The 25490-nt window shown below is 41.1% G+C and overlaps 3 protein-coding genes across 6 annotated transcripts; 2 read left to right on the top strand and 1 right to left on the bottom strand.

Annotated features, from left to right (window-relative positions):
• The first annotated feature begins 2275 nt into the window (after nucleotides 1-2275).
• Nucleotides 2276-4539, top strand: LOC129095900 (transcription factor JunB-like). Its single transcript, XM_054604507.1, has one exon. The coding sequence runs from the start codon at nucleotides 3213-3215 to the stop codon at nucleotides 4203-4205; it is 993 nt and encodes a 330-aa protein (XP_054460482.1). The 5' UTR covers nucleotides 2276-3212; the 3' UTR covers nucleotides 4206-4539.
• A 1309-nt stretch (nucleotides 4540-5848) lies between these two features.
• prdx2 (peroxiredoxin 2) lies at nucleotides 5849-10363 on the bottom strand. The gene is made up of 6 exons (XM_054603932.1): nucleotides 10255-10363; nucleotides 9195-9315; nucleotides 8924-9077; nucleotides 8098-8220; nucleotides 6859-6989; nucleotides 5849-6248 (listed from the first exon to the last, which is right to left on the bottom strand). Exons 2-6 carry the CDS (start codon nucleotides 9295-9297, stop codon nucleotides 6166-6168), a joined length of 594 nt encoding a protein of 197 aa, XP_054459907.1. The 5' UTR covers nucleotides 9298-9315; nucleotides 10255-10363; the 3' UTR covers nucleotides 5849-6165.
• A 6251-nt stretch (nucleotides 10364-16614) lies between these two features.
• Nucleotides 16615-24813, top strand: LOC129095875 (protein Wiz-like). 4 transcript variants are annotated; one of them, XM_054604471.1, is made up of 10 exons: nucleotides 16615-16701; nucleotides 17900-18004; nucleotides 18974-19044; nucleotides 19641-20126; nucleotides 20320-21066; nucleotides 21240-21590; nucleotides 22068-22282; nucleotides 22390-22570; nucleotides 22666-22825; nucleotides 23650-24813. In XM_054604471.1, the coding sequence occupies exons 3-10, from the start codon at nucleotides 19020-19022 to the stop codon at nucleotides 23804-23806; spliced, it is 2322 nt and encodes a 773-aa protein (XP_054460446.1). In that variant the 5' UTR covers nucleotides 16615-16701; nucleotides 17900-18004; nucleotides 18974-19019; the 3' UTR covers nucleotides 23807-24813. The 4 variants fall into 4 exon arrangements, with proteins under 4 accessions (XP_054460446.1, XP_054460449.1, XP_054460448.1 ...); XM_054604474.1 differs by having other exon boundaries at nucleotides 16618-16701; nucleotides 17897-18004; nucleotides 19644-20126; XM_054604473.1 differs by having other exon boundaries at nucleotides 16618-16701; nucleotides 17897-18004; nucleotides 22071-22282.
• The last annotated feature ends 677 nt before the right edge of the window (nucleotides 24814-25490 follow it).

Below are 25490 nucleotides of genomic sequence, written 5' to 3'. Positions count from 1 at the left end.
ATGAAGAACAGAGAAGCGTCTTTATATGGCTCAGCCACGGGCGCCGTCTGTACCACCGTAGGTGATTGCACCTACACGCTCCTCTGTTGCTTTAATGTCTTTCATATTTCTGCTGCTGCTGTTGTTCTTTATTGCCCTACTGTCGACCTGAATCACACCGGCGCTCAAAGGACGTGACAGAATTGCGTGTATGAGGTGTTTGAACTGTGCAACTGTGAATTCTGGTGCACAGCTGCATGAAATGAAGCGCATGCGAGCAAGAAATTGTTCAGAGCCTCAAAGCCAATTATGGGTCTCGAGTAGGAAAGTCACATGTAAATAATAATATATATATAGCAGAGCTTCGTTCATGCACATTTAGCAACAACAAGCAAAAAAATACTTTTATATTGTCCTCACACAATCTGATTTAAGGCCCGAAATCCTCAGTCACATACTAAGACACAAAGAGAAGAGCTGGCTGACAATATATTAATCTAATGAAATATTTATAAGAATCTTCCTCCTATCTATGATCTAATCGGATGCAAATGTTCAACAAACCACATGCGATAAGAGGTCATGGCTTCGTGACTACAGTAACCTTTAGTGAAGTGGATGAGGTCACTCTGAAACTGGAACTGACCACTGAGTGATACTTCACTCTGTTTCCCTGAAACTACTTCTGTTTCTCTGCTTCCCCTGACGTTTCTCCTCACGACAACGGCCCATCAGAGCGCTGATTCAGTGGGAGGAGCTCGGCCCAAACTGACCGCCATGTAACCGCTGGCCAAACTGCAGCGCTCGATTCCTACTAACTGAGGGAGTGCACAGGATGCTGCCGATGTTGCTTCATATATATTTATAAAAAATTGCCTTAATTCCGTCAATGTCATAGAAAAATGCCGCAGGTCTGGTGAGGGTCAGCTGATTTATCACTTCAGGTAAGATGAGCATTGGTGCAAAGGTGGTGGCAAAGGTTCAAAGGTCAACCTGGTCTTAATATATTAAGGAAACCTAATTTAAAAAAGAAGAGTTTAACCTGTTTGACCCCATATTTAGTATCCATCATATTCACATTAAAGTACTGCTCAGCCTGGGAAAACAATTGTATGATCTCTCCTGTGGCTCTGCATGGAGTTTTGTCAAGTCATAGCAAAATAACCCAGGTGATGTCATCAGGGTTGAGTTTGCTAGAAGGTCATTAAAAAGGCTATGTGGGTCTAAAGAGAAATGCTGTTGTTTTAATTATTGGAAATGTAGGATTTTGTGTTTTTGGAACTTGAATTGTACTAAAAGTCTTAATATCTCAACATATTTAATCCATCCTTTGTGAGTCCGCTAAAGGCATGGTACTGCATTACCAAAACACTGTGGTGTCCCTTTAAAGCCTAAACTACAGACAATAACTCAATAGAAGAAACTGTAAAATGTCCGTCAAATTCCTACACAACAATCACACCATGAGTCCAAAAATCCAGTAATTACCTAATTTGCCACCACATGTCCGTGCTGAGATCTATAAAAAAATATAGTTATGATTTGACTGTTTTACCCACAATGCAATTGTGTGATACTCCCATTATCTTCCAACTGGTCAATGTTACATCTGTAAAGGGTTTGAGTTGGTGAAAACATAATGGATTTCCATTACAAGTGAACTACTCCTTTAATTCAATTTAGAAAGCGACTTCTTTGACTAAGAACAGCCTTATCTTATCTAAAATTGTACATTAGAAAAATTACGCTTAAGATGGTGCTACATAAAAAGGTGTATAAGGTGCTGTCATGATGAGAGAAACTCACACATGTGACCTGAGGAGAGGTGAAAAGTCGAACTAGACTGATATGAACGTGCGTGGGCGCATGGCCCTCTGGGAAGTGATTCAGAGGTCATTACCATATAGAGAAGACAAAGACGTCTTTCTATCAAACAGGTGTTCAGTCCAAGGGACATGTCTTTACTCTAACATGGCCTACCTTAAAGGCCCGTCACGTGTTTACGCTCCCTTAATTACTATTCAGTTCAGTGCACTTAATAAAAACAGGAAAGTGGAGAAGAAGAAAAGTAGTAAAATACACACTGGCTATAGTCAGCTCCAATTACTACTATTGTTTATTTTTTAATGATAGGTACAACTACCTTATTGCTAGAATATTATTTATAAGTACAGTTCATGGTGAGCAACACTGAACTCGTTGTATGAGCAGCCTAATAACATAATTATATAACTCTAAATTATAATTTTTTTAATTCTCTTTAAATATTTCTTTTATCACTTCAGTTCAGTCTAATACCCCGAGCACACGTCTTCCTTTGCCAGACAGACATTATGTTTCATGCATTTCTTTTGAAGACATCACGCCCAAGAGTTTACGCCACCTACCCCGTCCTCTCCCTGCCTGCGGGGCTGGAGGCAGCCAGCACCTCCTCCGCCTCCCACATCCCAGGGAGCTGGATGCTGGATGCGGGCCAACATGGGATTGGCTTCCCGGTCCTGTCAGGGAGGAGGAACTGGTGCGCCAGGATACCCAAATATGGACCTACCGATATCAGTTTGGACAATATGACTCAGCACCAGACTATATATCCTTACTGCTGGCCTTGGTGCTGAGTGTAACAAGGAGAAGCTGTTGAGTGTTTGACCTTTTGACCCGTGAGGCCTCCAGCTGGATCAGACTCAGTGTGTTTATGGAGACACATTCAAAGTGTTTTAATAAGCAGTGAGGAGTGTGGATGTGCACTTGTTTCTGCTCTATCCCTGGTTGAGTCTCTCTCTCTCTCTCCCACGTTGAACAGGCCTCGTCTGTTGACAGTCCTCGATCCCGGCATCGACGTCAGTGTGCGTGTCTGACTTCCCGGAGGCGTGGACCACGGAGCGAGAAACCACCAATCAGAAGGCCGCTCGGAGCGCACTAGGAAGCGGATGATATAAGTAGAGCAGAGCGCTGCGGCCGCCTGGCACTACAGAGGAAACGAGAAGAGCTCAGTTTCAGAGCAGAGAAGAGAAAAAAAAAGAGGAGTGGAGTCAAAAAAAACACCTGAGTTAGTCACGGGACAACATAAAGACACAAATCGACGACTTGGTACAGTACAGTTCCACTATTTTGGAAGTTTTGCTCTGTTTTTTTCATAGCTTTGCTCTTCAGTATAAGGACTTTGTGCTGGATTGAATCATTTTGGACACTACAGCCTCGGTGTCCAGGCTTGTATTTGACTTGTATTCTGAAATATGTCCACAATAATGGAACAGCCTTTTTATGACGACTCGTTTCTCTCTGCTTATGGCCATCCAGGAGCAGCCCTGCAAGACTACAAGCTGCTCAAGCAGAATATGAACTTGAACTTCTCCGACTCTTATCGGAACTCGAACTTCAAACCACAGCTGCGTTCAGACGGGGACTTCTTCTCCTCCTCCGGGGCTTCGGACCCGGGCTCCCTGAAGCTCGCCTCTCCGGACCTGGAGCGACTGATCATCCAGAACAGCAACGGGGTCATCACCACCACGCCGACGCCGGCTCAGTTCCTCTACCGGGGGATCACAGAGGAGCAGGAAGGCTTCGCAGAGGGCTTCGTGAAGGCGCTGGACGACCTCCACAAGATGAACCAGATGGCGCCTCCAAACGTGTCCATCGGCGGCTGCGGAGGAGGAGGAGGAGGAGGAGGAGGAGGAGGAGGAGGAGGAGGCCCGGCTCCAGCCTCCGTGTTCGGCTCCTCCATCTCCATGCAGCCAGACCCACTGGAGTACACCACCCTGAACAGCTACCCCTCCACCACCATCAGCTACCTACCACACCACCAGTACCACCAGCAGCACCAGCCCATTCCACACGGGTCCCACCACTTCCAGCACTCCCTGGTGGGAGCAGGGATGCACTCCCAGCGGTACGGAGTGCTCAAAGAGGAGCCACAGACGGTCCCGGACATGCAGAGCAGCGACGGCTCTCCTCCCATGTCCCCCATCGATTTGGACAACCAGGACCGCATGAAAGCCGAACGCAAGAGGCTGAGGAACCGGCTGGCTGCATCCAAGTGTCGGAGGCGCAAACTGGAGCGTATCTCCCGGCTGGAGGACAAGGTGAAGGTGTTAAAGACGGACAACGCCGGGCTGTCCAACACGGCCTCCGTGCTGAGGGAGCAGGTGGCGCAACTCAAACAGAAAGTCATGACGCATGTGAGCAGTGGCTGCCAGCTCATGTTAGCGCCCAAAGTCAAGTCTTATTGAAGAGGAAAGAACAAGCACTTTTTAAAAAAAGACAAATAAACAACACAAACACTGGACAACAACTGCACTGACATTACAGAGAACATTGACTTTATACAGGTCTGTAGGAGCGACCTGGACCTGCATCTGCGGCTGGAAGATAAAACACTTTGGGCATTTTTGATTTTTTTTTTTGAAAGTGTCGTCGTTTACATTTTACTTTAATTGTGTGATACACATTCCTATGTAAGTTATTCGTCAGGTTGAGTCTGATGAGCCTGTGTTTTTTACTTGTACAGTATATATATTTAAGTAAATGAAAGTATGAAACTAAAAGACACGTGTTGTTTCTCCTTTGGGGGTGATTACGGTAATTCTCCTTAATGTAACCATGTCTTCTTGTCAGCACTTAAAGTTTTGCTTGACGTTTGGAGACGTCCCAGCGTAGGATTGTTTCCCAATTGACGTACATGCGTCAGTCCATATATGGTCATTGTGAGCTGTCAAACGTCATACAAAGAGAAGGTTTCCGGGAACTCCCTCCTACATTACCCGTCACAAATGCTGCTCTCTCCCCTTCAACCACAATGTGTGTGTGTGTGTGTGTGTATGTATGTATGTGTGTGTGTGTGTGTGTCTGTGTGTGTGTGTATGTGTGTGTGTGTGTGTGTGTGTGTGTGTGTGTGTGTGTGTGTGTGTGTGTGTCTGTGTGTGTGTGTATGTGTGTATGTGTATAGAGGCTCGTCAATGAGCGGTTTATTTGAGTTAAGGGAGTTTCCCCAATCAGCTTTCAATTTCCCAAAACAAGTCGTGAGAACACTAGCTCAGGAAAGAAAAAAAAAAAAAGTTGAAATAAAGTTCCAGACAAACAAGCAGAACAGACTTTCTGATGATGAAGAGCTGGTGAGGTATTACAAGAATTGGTGTCAACAAAAAAACATTTAGAAATATATGTAGGCGAGTAGAGGTCACAAATTATAAGTAGCAATCATGCAGGAATTACCCAATAATAAACTATATCAACTACAACCCACAATGAAGACTATTCAATCTGAAGAGCAATGATACAAGTTTATGTTTTTACTTAAGTGAAAATGACACACAAAGTTGTGTTTGAAAAGATATATATTTAATGTTAATACTTTGATGTTTGTCCAGAAAGAGACAGTAAAGGTGGAATAATCTCCTGTGTTTGAACTGCTAATACTGTGTGTGAGTGTGAGTGTGAGTGTGTGTAAATTACTTCATCAGTGAATGACAGAAGAAAGAAAAAAAAGCAAAGTCATTACACTGGAAATATTTAGGATGCCTATGGATGACTATTCTCCTCTAACACTGAAAAGACTTGGTAGCTGGGACAGTCCAATCTTTCCCAACGAGCCTCAGAGACATTTGGCAACGTCAGGTTGTTTGTCTGAGTCACTCAGTAACTCCAACATTAACCAACACTTCACTGCCCCGTGACGTACTCAGATCCTCAGCCAGGCCCAGGACCGGTACACCAACTTAATCCCAAAAATGTCTGTTGGCATATTTCTTCCAAGTTGTTAAATCACCAAACAAGTAGACACCAAGAACAGATTCAGGAAGATCTATGGCGCCACCCAGAGGGCACACGTGGAACAACGTACACAGTATAATGTACAGACAAAAACACACTTAAGTCACAATTTACCCACTGTTTTAATAAAGATGGTAGCAGATCATTAAATTACAGCAAGGAAAAATATCAATACTTTTTTTTCTGAAAATGGAACAAAACGATAGTTTCAGTGCTTGAGACTATGAGGTCGCCCCACCAATTGTACACTGGACGTACAAAGATAAAGATCGGCAACAAAAGATTAATCTAACAAGGTTAGAAAGATTTGTTGGGTTTAATACTTTAGATTGGACGCCATTAGATACTGCTTCACAGGAACACATCTCATCTGAAGGTAAGTGCTATGGTTAGGAAGTCAGCCAGAAGATCTTTCCCCATTTACTGCTTGGAGAAGAAGGCTTTGCTCTTCTGCACGTCGGGGATGATGGTGTCGCTTCCAGGTTTCCATCCAGCAGGGCACACTGTGTGGGGAGGGAGAGGGAACAAAGTTTACCACAAGGTGTAAATGACAGTGAACTTTAAATACCCCTGAGGACAAAGTACATGTGGGAATAACACGGAGGGTAAACAAATAATTCAAGGCTCTGTCCAAACAACCTCATTTAAACACATTTTCCTAACTATTTACATGCTAGCTGTGACATTATTCCTACAAAGTATAGAAAACAACAAATAAAATCAAGTGTTTCTATTAGATGCCAATGAGAGCAAGAAAAGTCATAGATAAATATGCAAAAGAGACAACTAAAGCACCAGGCAACAAAAAATACTATGTGATGAGCCATGTTGTGCATAATTGAAGGTTAAAGAAGAATTCCATGTTCATAAACTAACAGCTTTCAAACAAACAGAAAATAATGAATGTTACTGATTAAATTGATAAGAGCAGAAGCAAAGGCCATCGGCATAATCAAAACCATTCAGTCATGATTTTGAGTTGCCTGTACAAAGAGCAGAACAAAAAACAATAAAACTAAGCATTGTGTGTTTGCATGTAATAAAGGGAGAGCAGTGGTTTTATTAACCGAAGCCTAAACAACAAACTGAGGTATCGGCAGTGATGTTACTCACCCTCTCCATGTTTGTCAGTGTGCTGGAAGGCCTGGACCAGGCGCAGAGTCTCATCCACAGAGCGTCCAACGGGCAAGTCATTGATTGTGATCTGCCTCAAGATGCCCTTGTCATCGATCACAAACAGACCCCTGGCAGGCACAAAGTAAGGTTTAAGTATTGCACAACAGACATTTCTGATCATTTGTGACTTGTGTCCTAAGATGCACAAGCACCGACTGAGATGGCATACTGGCTGAGTTAGATGTATATGTTATTGAACTCTCGCGATTGTCTCAAATCTTTAGATTGGGGTGCGGAAATGTAAATGTGTAGTCCAAAGGAAACGTTTCATGACCCTAGAACAATCATTCCACCTACATTCTCCAGTCTCTTCACATGCTTAAAGGGATAGCTTGGATGTTTTAAAGTAGAGTTGTATGAGGTTTTTATCCATAGTAAGTAGATGGCCGTCAGTATGCCCCCGGTTTTGAGAGACAGACGGGAGAAAAGCAATGTGCTACTGTGGACATTGATAGTACCTAAAAGAAATGACTATCTAAAAAAACAAATCAGTATAGGTTTAAGTTAGCACTATATATAGAATATTTTCATCGCTTTATCTTGCCGACAGATAGCCCTTTCTTACTGGGGACTAGAGCTATCATATTATATAATACAATATATGCTCTCTTCAAAGCCAGCAGGCGCCATTGAAATACGGATGTTACATTGCAGAACCCGGGGGTTGCTGGTCTTCCGCTGCCTCGATGGGTTAGTTTGTTTGTTATTGTGTGAATTTGGTTAATCCGAACTAACCCTTTGAAACCACCAAAGTCACATAATAACAGTAACAAACTAACCCATCGAGGCAGTGGTAGAACAGCAACTCCCTTGTTCTGCAAGGTTAAATTACTGTTTTTGTCGATGGAGTCCTGTGGCTTTGAAAAAGGCATAGATGAGTATAATGGCTTCAGTTCCCCGTAGTAATGGACTGTCTGACGACAAGGTAGCGGGGAAATATTCTCAATAGCGTACACTTAAACTGTCCATGATATTTTTAGCTGGAGCTTTCTTTTAGGAGGATAAAATATGTTTTTGCAGCTGTCTCCGTCCACAGCATTACATTTCTTTGCTCCCATGCCCGTACTCCTGTCAGTTACTCCAAACAGGCGTGCCAACCGCCATCTACTGTCTACTTATCTCAAGCTTCCACTACAGTGGCTAATGGCCACTTATTGCAACGACACAGGCACAGACCTGTATGCAACGCCGTCGTCCTCCTTCAGCACACCATAGTCCCTGGAGATGGTCTTGGTGAGGTCTGCCACGAGCGGGATTTTCATGTTACCCAGACCTCCCTGCTTCCTTGGTGTGTTGACCCTGTAGAAAAGAAATATATAATATAAATGAAAAGAAAAAAAACATAAACAGGCCAACAACCTGACAAGATGTCAAGTGTTATTTTCACTTCGGATGTACTTAAAGCTTGTCAAAATCTAGCTCGCATCAAGACCCATTGCAGAGACCGTTAGCTCAGAACTTATCACGACTATGCAGAGCAGCACAGTGACAGGAGATAAACTGTGCTGCTTCAGATCTGCCAAAAATGTTTCTCCAAGCACAGAAATAAGAAATTCACAACTTACAATGCCCTGATCTCAGTCATTTAATAATAACAATATTTATGGAGTCCCGAACCAATGTTTATATTTTCCTACTGTTCCTGGTGCACGCTAACCTTAAAAGTAAGCCACGGTCAGAAATAGTTAACACCAACCACAGCTTTTGCTCAATATAATGCTCGTGTTTTTTAGGCTCCTAAAGCTTTTTCTTAGTGATAATGTTTAGGATATTTGTGGAAAGACCTGTGTTGCTGTTGATCTGCTCTGACAAGAATAAAATACATTTTTATTTTTCCAAAACAGTCGTACTAAACAGGCACAGTTTAAAACTGAATAATATAAACTGAAATACGGGCAAAGAAAACTTTTGTTAAAGGCAGCTCTGGCTACTCCATTTGCTGACACATGTCATCTACACTTCATACAATTACGAGGATTACAGTAAATATCTATTTCCTCACCATGCCAAGTGACTGAAGTGAGAGTCCACAGAGCAGCCGATCACCTCACAGCCGAGACTGCGGAATTCCTCCGCCCTGTCGCTGAAAGCCACGATCTCAGTGGGACACACGAATGTGAAGTCCAGTGGGTAGAAGAAGAAGATCACATACTTCCCTGAAGAGCACAGCAGCAGAAGAGGAGATAAACATTGACTGATTATGATCAACCAATATTAGATAAAACAACAAAAGTAAAAGTATACATGGCCTTTGTGAAATAACAAAAAGTTACCTTTGTAGTCTGACAGCTTGATGTCCTTGAACTGTCCGTCCACTACAGCTGTGGCTTTGAAGTCTGGGGCCGGATGGCCGATCTTCGCATTTCCAGCAGACATGGTGATGGGTGTAAATGACTGAGGGAGATACAGCACATATAGTTACCACAAAACTCTTGATGCTCATACATAAAGTCCAGCTGGGTGGAGCTCTGAAATCCTTCACATAAGCCATTAAGATCTGAAGGCTAAAACACACAGCCAGGGTCCACAGATCTGATGACATTTGGTTCACAGCTGAAAAGCCTGTTCAGTTACAGAAAACCGAGTAAAGTCACATGCAAGTCATGTTAGGCCCGCCGGGAACAATAGCCCACTAAGAGGCTTATGTAACCATGAAACGTGAAAATCAGCTCCAGGATACACTTATACTATGTAAACTTGTTTTAATAGACGGTGTACATTTAAATAAAAGCTTTGCAATTATATAGAAATGCAGGATGTAATTATGTTTGCACAGTAAACAGAGTATTGATCCAACCAGGCCTTAACTGCAGCAGGGAGGTAGTTTTATGTCCAATGATCAATGTGTGCATCTAAATTAAACTCATTTATTGCCCTTTGTCATGATTCACAACCAGACCAAAGCCAACAGGCCTTTGTCGTCCCTCAGATAGAGGAGGTAAGGTAAGATAAGATAAGATAAGATGAGGCACCAGCACACATAGTTTGGTCAAAGTTCATCTTTGTAGGTCAGAGTTTTACAATCTAAAGTGGTTTCTCTAAATGAAGCATTAAATACATGCTGAACAAAGCGAGGAGGAGGAGGAGGAGGAGGGAGGAGGCATCGACCTGTGCCACTGCCAGCTGCAGCAGTGGGACAAAGAAACAGCCAGAAACAGGCCCAAACACTGGAGGAGGAGGAGGAGGAGGAGGAGGAGGAGGAGGACCACCGACCCGCACCGCCCGCACCGCCCCGCATAGCTCGGCTACACGGTGTCTGTGTCGTCTCTGTGTGAACGTCTGACAGTGGAAAAGCAAACAAATGCTAACTTTACATGTTTAAAGACAACTCACCTGTCTGTACGAGGAGACGAGCAGAAGTTAGCAGCGCGGCGGTCTGCTGCTGCAGGAGGAGCTCAGAGGAGGAAGTGACGACAGCACGGAGGGGCGGGGCCTGCGACGGGATCCGGAAGTGAATGGAGGTCATTTCAAAGTAAAAGCTGAGTCAAAGCTGGTTCTTTGTATCACAGTATAATTATGCTTATATAACTGGAGTAAGAAATGTGTATTAACTTAAATGCTTTACGAATACAGTACCAGTCAAATGAGTAAGAAATGTGTATTAACTTAAATGCTTTACGAATACAGTACCAGTCAAATGTTTGGACACACCTTCTCATTTAATTACTTTGAAGAATGTAAAATATAAAACATATTCTGGTTTGTTGAGCATTTGTTTGTTTACCACATAATTCCATATGTGTTCCTTCATAGTTTGGATGTCTTCAATATTAATCTACAATGTAGAAAAAAATAAAGAAAAACTATTGAATGAGAAGGTGTGTCCAAACTTTTGACTGGTACTGTATATAGAATTTTTAAAACAAATCAATTCAGAACAGGATTAGATGTTATCTATAATTTAGGTATAACTAAATATTGTTTTTAGAGCAGCAACAATAATGTTTTTGACAACAAAGTCACTATATAAAGTAATTAATATCTCACTGGAAACAATTCTACATTCCCGATTGAAGTTTATCAATATACAGTACCAGTCAAAAGTTTGAACACACCTTCTCATTCAACTACTTTGAAGAATTTGTTTGTTGAGCATTTGTTTGTTTACCACATAATTCCATATGTGTTCCTTCATAGTTTGGATGTCTTCAATATTAATCTACAATGTAGAAAAAAATTAAAATAGAAATAAAGAAAAATCATTGAATGAGAAGGTGTGTCCAAACTTTTGACTGGTACTGTACGTGCATGTTGTTCTACTTCCTACATTGGCTCCTCGATATTTCAGAGGGAAATATTGTACATTTTTTAACATAACAGAAAATATTCTCTGTAAATTTAACACATTTATGTACCATTTGTCTCACCCCAAGATCCACTTAGAAGCTGTTCTAGAGCGTTTCTAGAACAGCCATCACATGGCAGTCCTCATCTGTATATTTAATTTATTCTGTTGACAATATACTTTTTATGATTCTAGGAATTCTCATCTATGTTTACGTGAAACTTCATGTTTTGTTGTATTAAAAAAAACTGTATATTCTGTTATATTTCTATGTCATTTCTATTTTACTTTGTCTCATCTCCACACACCTTGAACACATTTATGAGGTCAGTCGATATTTTTTTATTCACAAATGATAATGAAAAGTGGAAAAATAATACAGTTAATTATAAATGATGACTGATCATGTAGACCAGATGTTTGGCAAGTTCATGACATTTTGTTGTCACTGTAGAAAAAAGGGGGAGAAAACTTTTCTGATCCTCTTAGAGAACCTGTCCACACAGCACACCGTCTCACTGCTGATCTCCACTTCATCCTCTGAATAACCACAAATAAGTAGGATGTTAGTCGGAACAAAACTATAAAAACACAGAGACTCTTAGGGCTTTAGACATGTGACTAACCAATCTGGATGTGTACTGCTTTATCCTCCTCATCCTCAGGCTTTACAGAGACATTTTGTGCATGAGTAATAACTGTTTCCTCATGAGGAGTATTGGCCTTGAATGCAACATTGCAAAGGTCAAAACTGTGGATGATCTTCTTCTGTGAGGAACGCTGCTGAAGGACGTTTCCCTCAGCCTCCTTCATATCAACCGTCAGGTTGTTAATGTTCATGTTTTGGCTGCTGTCAGTGTGCAGCTCCATCGAGAAGAACCGATGCTCCTGCACTTTAAGGGGAATTATTCGCCGGTTTTTGTCGACCACCAGCATCTTTTTTAAGAGATCCACAAAGTGTCGCAGCGCCTTCTTCTCTGCCTTGTTTCTAAAAGGAATCATCATCTGGAACATCAAGACATTTAAGTTAAAACATGTTTAATAATATTATTGGCAGTCAATAAAGAACATGTAATGCAATCTTACTTCAATTACAATTATTCATAATTTCATCAAAAGAGGCCAAGTACCTCCTCCAATGCATCCAGAGAACGGTGGGGAAAATATCTTGTGTCTCTGAAATGATGCCCAGTCTTTCTGGCAAACTCCTCGGGAGACTGCAAAGAGACTTTGTTTGAGTTACATCATTTATCTTGAGTGACAGACAGACAGACAGACAGACAGACAGACAGACAGACAGACAGACAGACAGACAGACAGACAGACAGACAGACAGACAGACAGACAGACAGACCTTAAGTCTCCAGGTCTGCTGTCTCCAGGTCTGCTGGTTATGGCTGCTCTGAATGCAAAAGAAGCGGTTGGTTTTCTGTCCACAGTTCATCAGATAATCGGGTGGCTGACCCAGCGTGTCCACAATGAATTTCATCTGATCATATTCGTGTTCCCCAGGAAAAAGCGGGCAGCCCAGAGCAAGTTCTGCAGCCACCAGACCGAGAGACCACATGTCTATTCGCTCCGAGAAGACCTGACCCAGTATGACCTCGGGTGCCCTGAGCAAAGAGGAAAAGAAAATATGAAACTACATGAATAAGAAGTAAAATCTCACCTCTGTCATAATGTTACATATAAACCAGAGACTTCTAGACTCAAGTCCCAAAGTCACAGCATCTGTGCCACATGTTTTCTGTTCTAACCTGTACCACAGACTCTGTGCATGAGTCCCTGGAACAGCATCAGACACGTAGCGAGCCAGGCCGAAGTCAATGAGTTTGACTTGCAGCGGCTGCTGCCTGCGGTCCACGACCATTATGTTTTCAGGCTTTAAATCAGCATGCATGATTTCCAGAGCCTGGAGGTGGAGCAGAGCTGTGGTCAGCTGAAGAAACACACACATATTTAGACTCATTAGGTCACAACAATGTACATTTGAAGTATTGACTTTCAAATGAATTTAAAGTATATAAAATGATTCTTCTGACAAGAGTAAAAATTCCACCAACCTGATGTACAACTGTGCGGATCTCAGATATGGACAGACCATAACGTCTCTGCTTCATGTATTCATTCAGACTCTGGTCTAAGAGCTCAAACTCCAGACACACAAACCCTTCATGGAAGAACGAGCCATTCCATCTCACCAGATTACATTTGTCTGGATCCAGAGTCTGTAGCTGTTTGAGAATTTTAATCTGTACAAGGTATGAAAAGTTAGATTTTTTCACTGTTAACACCTGGAAGACAACTTCATAATAAATATGAAAGAAGGAATTGCAAAATATTTCAACATGAACATTCCAGCTTCAGTTTTGATAAATAGAGAGTTTGTGCTCTACCTCTTCCAGAGCTTGCTCAGTGAAAAAGGGCTTGTCTTTAGTTATTTTGATGGCCACCTTTGTGTCAGTTATAATGTCTGCACATTGGGCCACTTTTCCAAAGCACCCCTCCCCGAGAAAGGCCTGCACCTCGTAGCAGGAAGCCAGCAGGGTTCCCTCATGTATCGGGAAGTAATCTGTGAAGGAGGAGAGCAAAGAGGAGGTGATGGAACAACTTTACATGTTGTCTGTTTAATACATCTGCATATTACCAAGACGCACATGGAGGTTTTCCAGGCTGCCACACAGCCAGAGCTGCACTTATTTTAATGAAAGATAATGTTTTCCATTTGTATTCAGCTTTTTTGCCTGAATGCATTTCTGCATTTATAGAAGTTTTTTGAGAAAAACACTGAAAATAAGTAACATCAAACCATTCGAGATGGTTCGAAATTAGATTTTTATGTATTGGCAGAGAAATAAATAAGCAAAGCTTTTTTACATTATTTCAGTTAATGTTCTATATTTCATTTTTTTTAAAGCACAGTGGATTAAATTACTTAACATGTTTCAGCACACTTTTTTTCAAAATAAAGCCCTTATCTTGTACACCAAGGTACAAAATATCAGGAAAGATAATCAATTAATATAAAAAGAAAATATTATATATAAAATTATTTATCAATTGTTTAAATGCCCAATCATTATTTCATAACCACATACGTATATTCACATGCAAAATTGAAGAGTTTTCTTTGTCTCATTCATTACAGTTCTATATATATGACTTTTCTTTCACACTCTCAGCTTACCTGACATGTCACTCACTGCCATGAATCGTTTTGAAGTAAACTCAATGCTAACATTGATTTAACAACAAACAGAGCGACAGAAAAGTGTCTGAGTCTCAGTGAGTTGATGTGAGTTGAAGGATCTGATCTGTTCTGTCAGGATTCTACCTTCCTCTCTATGATTCTGTGACATCATTGTGTTCTATTCCAGTGTCAGGTCTGTCATAATCATTTTCATCATTTAGCGGCGATCAATGGGCTGACGAGAAACAAAAGTAAGTATATTACTTAAGTATTTCCATTTCAGGCCACGTTATACTTCTACCCCACTACATTTCATGGAATATTCTACTTTTCAATCCAATACATTTATTGCAGCTTTAGTCGATACTTACTTATGAATTAAGAAATTACACGCAAAACTCAAAATACATGAACTTCAATTAAAAACAAGTTAGGAAAAGTTGGCTCCAACTTAACTTCAACAGTCAAATAAATCAATAAGAATTATATTATGATAAGATGTAGTAAAACAGTCACAATGGCTACTTGTAGTCAGTATCTTTTATTCATGTACTTTTACTTCAGTAACATTTTCAAAACACCACTTTCACCTGAAGTTAATGGAGTATTTTTACAGTGCTGAATTACTGTTTTTAGACTACTTCTTCCGACACAAGATTATCTTCTTTTGAGTTTCTTAAATACAAATAGATTCAAATCAAAATCAAGACATTTTTTGGTCATTTAGACCTTATAACTGGTACACTGCAAATAACTTACTGTAAAACAGACAGTAAGTAACCGGAAGCCACAAGTTAGTTACTGTATTTGTTTTACAGTAACATACTGACAATCACTGTGGTTTTTTTTTTTTTTTACAATATCTTACTTGTCAATGGCTGCCAGTTAATTACTGTGAATTTCAAGGTACTGTAGGTTTTTTTACAGAGTAAGTTTTTTTCTGACAGACAAAGTTGCAGACCTGGCCGGCCAGGTTTATTGCCAAGTACGTTTGCACATTGCATTGTCTTGGAGCAACCTGGCAAAAATAGACACATCACACAGACTCATCCATCAGTAAAACAGAATAAAACTCGGAATCACTTGGAAATAGAAATACACAAAAAAAATGAAAAACTAATAAGTGACAATAAATCAAAACAGGTTCAAGCAATGAATATGTTCGACCTGATAATTGTCACCATCCAAGAGTATTTTCTCTTAGGTATTCAGTCAGAGGTCAAAACAAGCTTGTGTGCTTGCCCACCAAAATCAAAAGTCAGGCTCCTGAAGTGATGGTGGATCTGGGCCATTATACTACAGACTCAAACGCCTTAGTATGGAATATAACGTTTTATGCCAGTTTGTAGGCCTAACGAAATGGTGACATGAAATTAAAATTGTATGTATGACCATAGAGTCACAGGTGTACATGGAAAAGGTTGGAACCTACTCCTGAGTTTAATTCAAATATCTGGTCAGTTTATACCTATAAAAACAGTAAAGCAACTGGCCAATATAAAACTTTATGACTTCAACCATTGAAGTAATGATTAGTTATCTTTAAATAACATAAACATATTTTCGCTTAAATGTAAAAGAAATGGTAAGTTTTCCCAGTAAGATTAATTTGGGTGTCTTTTCAGTGGAACAATAGTTATAAGTCCTTTAAAAAATAAAGCAGTAATAGAACATGCTGAGAGGAATAATCAGTAATCTCTTTTAAATCACTTCTTAAAACACATTTTTACAGAATGGCTTTTATGTGATGTCGTCGTTTTAATATTTCGTTTTAATTGGTTTTAGTATTTTATCTTATATTCGTTTACTATTTTATGTTTACCTATTTCACTTGATTTTATTTATTTTGTTCGTTTATTTGATTGTCATTTTATTTTTTTGTTTCTTAGTTTAGTTTTATCCTAACGATTGTTCTTGATGTTTCTTCTATTGCACTGTTTTGCTGCCTTGTCTGTCGAAGCACTTTGTAAACCTTGTTTTTAAAAGGTGCTATATAAATAAAGTTATTATTATTATTATAATTATTATTATTATAATAATAATAATAATAATAATAATAATAATTAATAATTAATAATAATAATAATTATTATTATTATTATTATTATTATAATTAAACCCATTGGCTTTCTTCCTAGATTGTCACTTAGGGTCACATTTGGTCAGCTCTGTTGGGTAAAGCCTCAGTTCTTTTATTTTGAAAACCCTCTCCACCGGATATGTGTGGACCTCTACTTCCGCTAAGCTTGTGTTCAGTGTCTGAAACAGATGAACCGACACTGAGGCAATGTGTTCAACCTTATAGGTAAACTGACCTTCATCTGCAGTGTAAAGGTGTCGTTTGGTTCTCAGTCTGGCTCTCGGGATGTGTAGCCATGACGCGTTTGGCTGAGGGGACGTTTAATCTGAGCTAGCAGTGACGTTAGCAGTGACGTTAGCATCCTTCCTGATCAAAACAAAGGCTGCACTGGAGATAACGCGGGTCTAAGTTAGCTTGACTGGAAACATGCTCAGACACTTACGTTTGTGTAGTTAACATTGACGTGTTTTGCTCTAATATATGTTGTAATGTGAACGAGACAATAAGAACATTTAAAGTTGCATCCACAGATAAAAGTATTTCTGAACGGGAGACACGGAGATCTCGCGATATTTCAATCGTGTCACGTTGTCTCCTGCCACTACACAGCACTACAGCTCTAACCCAGTCTAACACAGTCTAACACTGTCTAACTCTGTCTAACACAGTCTAACTCTGTCTAACACTCTGTCTAACACAGTCTAACACAGTCTAACTCTGTCTAACTCTGTCTAACCCTGTCTAACTCTGTCTAACACTGTCTAACACTGTCTAACTCTGTCTAACCCTGTCTAACACTGTCTAACACAGTCTAACTCTGTCTAACACTGTCTAACTCTGTCTAACACAGTCTAACTCTGTCTAACTCTGTCTAACACTGTCTAACACTGTCTAACCCTGTCTAACTCTGTCTAACACAGTCTGTCTAACCCTGTCTAACACAGTCTAACTCTGTCTAACCCTGTCTAACACTGTCTAACTCTGTCTAACTCTGTCTAACTCTGTCTAACACTGTCTAACTGTCTAACTCTGTCTAACCCCCTGTCTAACACAGTGTCTAACACAGTCTAACCCTGTCTAACTCTGTCTAACTGTATGGAAATGATAGGTACTCTAATTTAAAGCTTTTTTTCAAACAAAAGGGTGTCTCCCTTTTTTAAAAATGATTTTGTTAGTCAATTTATTTTTGAAAGGTTACAGAACTAAAGTTCAAACAAGTTTTTTTTATATATATATATATATATATATTATATATATTTTATATATTTGCTTATTTATATTTCCTTAGGTTTTTTTGTTTTGCCACAGTTTAATTGTTTTGAATTAAGGAATTTTATATATTTATTTTTTCTTCAAACAAGTTTATCTGCATGTTGTCGTGGCATGTGACGTCATGAGGTTGGTTGACTTTTCCTCTCAGAAGGTTGGTGTACAGGACGTCCGCAGTCTGCAAGCAAAGACGTGACGTCAGCTGTGCGCCGTAAGAAAGAGGGCCCGGCGGCACGCCCACCTGACAGCGGAGAGACGGGTATGTTAACAAGGTTCAACAAGTCATGTGCGTCACCAGGGCAGGACAGGGCCTCCTAATAACCAACAGCTTCAACATATAATACAATGTTTCAAAAGACAGTTCATTTGGGCTTCCCCTCAATTAAGACATGGTAATCCACTCATCAGATAATGTGATTAAATAAGATAAAATAAAAGAATCCTTTATTAGTCCCGCAGCAGGGAAATTTACAGGATTACAGCAGCATAGAGGATAGTGCAAACAAGAGACATAGTAAAAAAACAAGATCAAAAATAAGTATTATAAATGAGCAATAAAAAACAGTAAAGAATCCACAGTAACTGAAATATTATATATACAGACAGAAACTATTATAACTATTGTATTGCACAGTGTATTAGTGTCATGTCGTCTAAATAAACATTTCCATAGCTATTCATTTCCCATCCCACACCTCCGCCTTCACTTAACTTCTCCTTCTAACTGGCGAAGCAAGTAGTATTAACAAGCTCTCCGATTAGACGCGTTGCTTTGGACTTTATCTATTTACTTGAATAAGAGTTAAAAAAAATACAGTTTGCCATCAGTAACACAAGCGGTCAAATTAACTTCTGACATTGTGCTGTGCATTAAAGCTGCATCTTTAGTGCAAAGACAAACTGTGGTATTGTTTTCACAAAAACAATTATTTCAGCTGAAAAAGCCAGCACCAATTTATTGCATCTTTGGAGGCCCAATGTTACATCAAATTAGTGTTAATAGCATTAAGAAAGAAAGCACTTAATTGGGGAGAAACACAAAAAAACACCAGAAATTAATATATTTATCTTTTATGTATGTTTGGACATGTCTTACAAAATGGAGACAGAAAAGAGGAGGGGATGATCTTTATATTTTTTACAAGTAATATGACTCAATCTTTTTTTACACCGTATTTATTATTTAATATTCTTAAGTTATATAAGCATATTCCAATTTTGTATGCAGGATCTGCAGAGAGACAACTCTCTCCACTCAAAAGAAACCCACAACAATGTCAGCAGCCATGAATTCACAAGGTAGGAAACACTGTTATGAATGAGATACTCAATAATACAATTTTCACATTGTTATAAGAGCCTGTAGATGCTTGCTTATCTATTTATTGGTCACCACATCATGATTAGACCTTGATGGTAGTATCATTTTGATTCTTGAACAATTTCTTATGATTACTTTGAAGGAAACGAAACCCAGGACTTTCCTTATTTATTAAAACAACATTTATGAATACAAGTTCACATTTCCAATTATATTACATTTCACCATATGCATATTATTGTGCATATCTATTTTTAAGGCCTGAAAGTTGAGTATGATGAGTTCCAAACAGTGTGATACAGATGTGCTGCAGATTTAGAATTTGGGAAACAGAGAGAATTGGTATTCGATTGGTACTGGGTATCAGCTGATAATATGAATTTGTATCGGAAGATTAAACGTTGTATTGGTGCCTCCCTACTGATTTGTGTTCATTGCTATTAATTTTTTTGTCAAATCTGTTTTCAAGTGGCAATATCTTAATCACTTCATGGTTATAACCTATTGGTTAGAGACGCTGATGGAAGTGCTCCCGTTAAAGTTGTGATAACAAACTCCCATCTGAACTTCTCAGCAGCAGCAGCAGCCCCAGTCATTTGTGAGGTCTGTGGAACGATCTTTGAGACACGACGAGGGCTCTCCAGCCACGCCCGCCTCCACCTACGGCAGCTCGGCGTTACAGTGTCAGAAAGCAGTGGAGCTCCCATCGAACTCCTCTACCAGCTCATCCAGGAGAGAGGGGACTCCCTCCCTGATTTCAAAGCAGACTCCTCCGTGCCGGGGCCGACCAATCTCAAAAAAGCAGCATCCCAGCAGGAGTCTAAGACACCTTCAGCACAGGAGGACAGGGTCGACGCTGGCAAAGCAGGGAGTGCAGTCATGACAACACCACAAAAGGTGGATCTGAAAGAGTCAGCAACTCCTCTCCTCACCTCGTCCCCCTCTGGTCTCAGGCCGGTTGAGTCTAGAACAGGTGAAGGCAGCAGCTCATCCTCAGAGCACCAAACCAAAACCAAGCCGCTGTGGGCGCCGCTGGAAACGGACGCCCCCATCACGTTAGGTACGACTGAACTCTAGATGTTTAAAGAAATGTAGAAAGCAGTGAGCTGCATGTGCAAGACAGAGCTCAAACACCCTGGTACCTTATATGGTTTTATGATAGGTAGTTAGTATTGTAATATTTTAGTTTTTTATAAAGTCAACATGACAGAAACTGGGTTCTCTCTCACTCATCATTTTCTTCATTCTTGCAGCTTCAGACACCAACAATGAGGTCCATGTGTGCCAGCTCTGTGGCTGCTGGTACGGGACACGCAAAGGCCTGTCGGGTCACGCTCGGGCACATCTGCGCCAGATTGGAGTCCCTGACAGCGACATCAAGGGCAGCCCCATTGATTTGCTTTACCAGATCATGGAGGAGGAGGACCTCAAGCCCATCAGCAGCGAGCAGCAGCAGCAGGAGGAGGTCACCTCAAACAGTCCCTCTACATCCTCCTCCAAACGACCCTCCTATCGGTCCCCTCAACCTACGTCCCCACCAAGCAAACGGCCTAAATCGAACGAGGGCTTTACCTGCATTCTGTGCAGGGAGAAGTTTGAGAACCGTAAAGGCCTGGCCATCCACGCACGCGCTCACCTGCGTCAGATCGGGGTGGTCGACCTGCTGGGGAAAAGCTCTGCAATTGACACTGTCCAAGAGCTGGTCAGCAGTGGCATGCTGGAAGCCATACATCCTCCTAAAATGACCAGTGCAACCAGCTCATCCGCAGCCCCGTCTCCCTCCACATCCCTCTCCCCAAGCCCGGCAAAGTACGCCCGGTCTCCTGTTAACAGGGCCCCAAAGGCTAAGAAAGGCTTTAGGCTGGCAGTGGACCCCCTTCATAGGAAGCCGAAGCCTGAGCCCGTTGAGATCGAGGTGTCTGTTCAACCGAAAGGATCCAGCGCTGACGGCAACTCTCCCATGCAGAAGTCACCTGCTGCCTCAAAGCCTCTGAATGCAGGTAAAGCAGAGAGACATTCATCTGAATTAGTAGTTGTCAAATGTTCTTTTTAAGTGCCATTTCAGAAGCAGGCAATAAACCCTTTACCTTTTAGAATTTGTTACTTTGTTTGTTTGTGTATGTACACCAAAGTGGGTATTCATCCTCTTTATTTCCCTTCGGGCATCCAACAGATGTTCAATCCCCGCCAACAGTCCTTTGCAGTTACTGTGGCCAGCTGTTTGAGACCCGCAAAGCCCTGTCATGTCACGCCCGCGCCCATCTGCGCCAGCTCGGCCTCACCTGGTCGATCAGAACATCTCCGATTGATCTCCTCAAAGAGGTCATGATGCGTGGTGAAGAAGGCAAGAAACTGTCTGTGCCCTCCCGGTCTTCAGGCAGAGCCATGTGGAGCCCTCAAGGCTCCAGAAGGTCCCATGACGGCCTCCAGTCAGGGGAGCCAGCTGCCAGCCCCTCCACAGCACCTCTGGATTATTCCATGAAGGAGAAACCTTCACCTGGCAGGAGTGGGGCCTCACACAACGGTAATATATTAACTCCACTCTAAAGCAATAGCTGATTATGCCTTCATTTTACAACCATGTTGTTATAGGATAGTGAGCCACACTGTTGTACTCTGTGACACTGAGGACACGGTCAATTGTGAAAAGTGCCATAAATATTAACTAGAACACCAAATGTTTGTTGGTCTGCAGCTGGAAAATAGTCCTCTACAAATGCAAATGGTATTCCAGTTCGAGTTACATTTGTAATAAACTACAGTGGCCAGCTTTATATCTTAAATGGGAACAAATGAATCTGAGTGCAACAAACAGAATATGGGATTTATTGTCAACAAGAAAAACTTAAAACAACAGCAGCCTTATCCTTAAAAAAATTAGACCTATATATATATATATATAACATCTTAAAACTATATCTGGAACGCACTGAACAGGTGATACATGTTTGCTCTGTCACTGGGTATTTAGATACTGACTCTGTCGTCTTCTTTGTGTCAGAAGCATCATGTGAGCTTTGTGGCTTTGACTTTGAAAACCGGAAGGCCCTGGCCAGTCACGCGCGGGCCCACCTCCGACAGCTGGGAATCATTGAATGGAAGGTGGACGGAGCGAGCTCGCCTATCGAACTCCTCAGTGAGTTGATCCGCAGGGACCCCGTCAAGGTTGCAGCAATAACCCAACGCTATCGCATGGGAGACCTTTACATCAAGAAGGTGGGCTGTGCTCTAAGATATGCTTTAAGTAATTCACATCAGGATGCATACGAGCAACGTATTAAGCAATGTTCAGTCTAATCTCATGTACATTCCTTTTCTTTCAGTCCCAGAGAGGTGCTGCTTCGCCCTCTCTGTCCACAGACTCTGACTCTGTCGCCGGCGGCAGCCTGAAGCTCTCGGTGGGCAGGGAGAGCTTTGGTGTGACTGCCGGCTCATCCAGGCACTCAAACAGCCACACACGGACCATTGCAGCCCACGGCGACCCCGGCGTGCGCTCCGCAAGGGGTGAGAGATTCAAATAGCTGGATACAGATATACTGTCATTGATTTAAAAAAAACCCATTTCTAGATGTTTATAGAACCTTTTTCTGTGGTTTCAGGAGTCCATCCACCAAAACGTGTTTTGCCAGCAGGGGAAGAAAATCAACACACCAATTCCCATCAGCCATCACGGTCAGGCAGCATCCCCGCTATGCTGCCAAAGCCCCCACTTACACCTCTGGTCAAACTGGTGGGAAAAATCTACTCCCTTAAGTGCAGGTCAGTCTACAAGAAAACAAAGAATGACATCCCCCTTGTATTCTGTGAGTAACTGGTTTAGATTAATTGACCAATGAGGTGACCTCCAGGATCATTTCTACCAGCTGCCATTATAAGGTAGAGGTCAGAAGAGAGGTGACATGGAATAAGGGGAGAAAGAGATCAGACTCAAACCAGACATGTGTGCTTATATCACCAGCATCTTATTGGGAATCTCTACCAGTAGCGAGACTTCACACTAACTCCGTCTTCGTATAACATCTTTCAGCAACATCTCTCTGGACAGCAGCAGTCAATGTGAATTAATACATTTAAGAAAATGAAAGTGAATCTGTTCCATGAGATGTGCGAGTGACAGACTTCTAAAACACTTTGAGTGGGGATTGGCTTTGCTTTACGTTTGGTTTGGCATGGTACCTGGCTTTGTGTTCTTAACCAGATCACAACCAGCAGCCTGCTGCAGGGTCATTATTTACCAATGTATGCAGTGCAGCCAAATACTGCTCAAACATTCTGAACTTCATTTTAAATTCTAGTGGAGATCCCAAACTCTTAAAGATACAAAATATGTCAGTTCATGTCGTTTTAGACATCTAAATTATTTCCATTAAAAAGCGTGGAGTTTAATATTTCACCCAATAAGCTTCAATAATGACAGATTGGAACAAGGACAGACACACTTAGATGTGGGGTACAATCATTTTGACAACTTTGAAAGAGACAACAATATAATTAGGGACAGCTGATGAACACTAAATATTTCTGTTTGGCCCAGCTGTACCTTGCAGTTAATACCGTACCTCCCTCTCTGTGCTGCTCTTCAGGTTCTGTGAGGAAGTGTTTCATGGACCTCTGTCGGTTCAGGAGCGATGGATCACACACCTGCAGAAACACATCCTGTCGCTGGGCTACAAAGGCAAAGCATCTCCTCCGGCTGCACCGGTGGCAGCTCCAGCACTCGTCCATCCAGTCGCCGTCTAGTCCACAAAGTCTCTCTGTAGTTCACATTAAAATGTCAAGGCAGAGTCAAGACGAAGGCCTTATGTCTAGTTTGAGGTAACAAATTGTTGGTAAAAAGTGCAAATTTGATGTTCCTTTTTTGTCCTAGAGAGGGCAAGCATGAGCCATATGAGGAAAGCAGCTGAACGTAGTCCACTCAGGTAAAATCCACTGAACGCAATAGATCACAATACTGATCACTGGATGTTTTGGGGTAAATATCCAAAGCCGGTTCATTCCTCTTTTTGATGTCCAGTGCTTTCCTCCTCCTGCTCATACTTCTTACCATTTGTATCAATGTTGTTAATGTGTTTGAATGTGAACAATTCGATATTTGTCATTGTTTCATGTCGGACACTGAGAGAATGATCCTGGTCAGTGATTTTCTCTTTCTGTTTTTGTCCTACTGAGTAGACTGTGTGTTCGTCCTTATTCTTTATCTGCTTAATATGTTTTGGAATTGAGACTTGTTTTATAGATTTATTTTTAAAGGGTTTTTTACCATAAATCTGGATGGATTCTCCCTCTTTTTTTTTTTTTTTTTAAATGGAAATGTTTATCAATAGCAAAACACTGAGACAAGAAATAACTAGAATTTGAACTGTTGACAACTTGGTGGGAAGAAAAATGTTATCAGTACTGTAATCTCCTGAAAATCAATGCCTCAACCATGTTGACCACAGAGACTCGGTTTCCATTATTTACACTTTCTTCAGGTATAACTGCAAATAATGTATTCTTTCTCTGGTCTTTTTACATGTTTTTTAACACTTATTATATTAATTAAATTGTGTCTTGTATATACAAAACATGTATTTTTTTTTTTTTTTTTACAAATCAGTAGACAATTTATAACAGACAACCTGCACTACACCAGCGCCCCCAGGACTCACTGTAAGACTCATAATACAGATTTAGATTGTCCACATAGACACCAGATGAACATGTCCGCGGTGTCAACTTGATCAATAAATTGATAAATCAGCAAAATCCAGCAGACAAGTTCTCTCGTCTCTATGCACCCAAATGCATTTTTGTATCCTCCCATTTACATTGCATTTCCCTTTTGCTGTGTCTGCTGTCATCTTTTATTTTGTTTTTTATCAACATGTTTCGGATCTACCTTAATTGAAAAAAGAAATGATCATTTTGGGTTATTTTATGTGTTTATTGGAGGGTGTAGAGTGGAGAGATGACAGGAATGCTCACTGCCTTAAACCCAAGGCCACATTGTTGTGTCTCAGGCTCACTTAACATTTCACTCTTCAGCCCACCAGGATGTAATTCTCTCTCATGGAGGAACGGGTGAACAGCGCTGTGTTGAATAACTGTAAATTAGTTTGTATCGGGGGTATTTTTCCGTAGGCTTCCATGCAGATTGCTCTACTTCTGATGGCGCCTTAGTTGTTAAAAAATGTTCCATTGTGTACACATTCCTTGAAACGTCAAGGCTTAATGTTCACTCCCTGCCATGTTGCATCATAACCGCATCTCCCCTTTGTTTAAACAATCTCTGGCTCACAGTCAGAGATAAGATTTCAGTTTCACACAGCATTGTAGTCGTAGAAATGTGGAAATCATGAAGAGAAAAGCCGAGTTGGGAGCTTTTTAACGTTGTTATTTTTAACCATGACCTCTCCAATACAAGTATGTTTCCGTACATTAC

Source organism: Anoplopoma fimbria, chromosome 9, assembly GCF_027596085.1.
Source record: "Anoplopoma fimbria isolate UVic2021 breed Golden Eagle Sablefish chromosome 9, Afim_UVic_2022, whole genome shotgun sequence".
NCBI classification, from domain to species: Eukaryota; Metazoa; Chordata; class Actinopteri; order Perciformes; family Anoplopomatidae; genus Anoplopoma; species Anoplopoma fimbria.
This window is presented reverse-complemented; position numbering and strand designations above follow the sequence as displayed.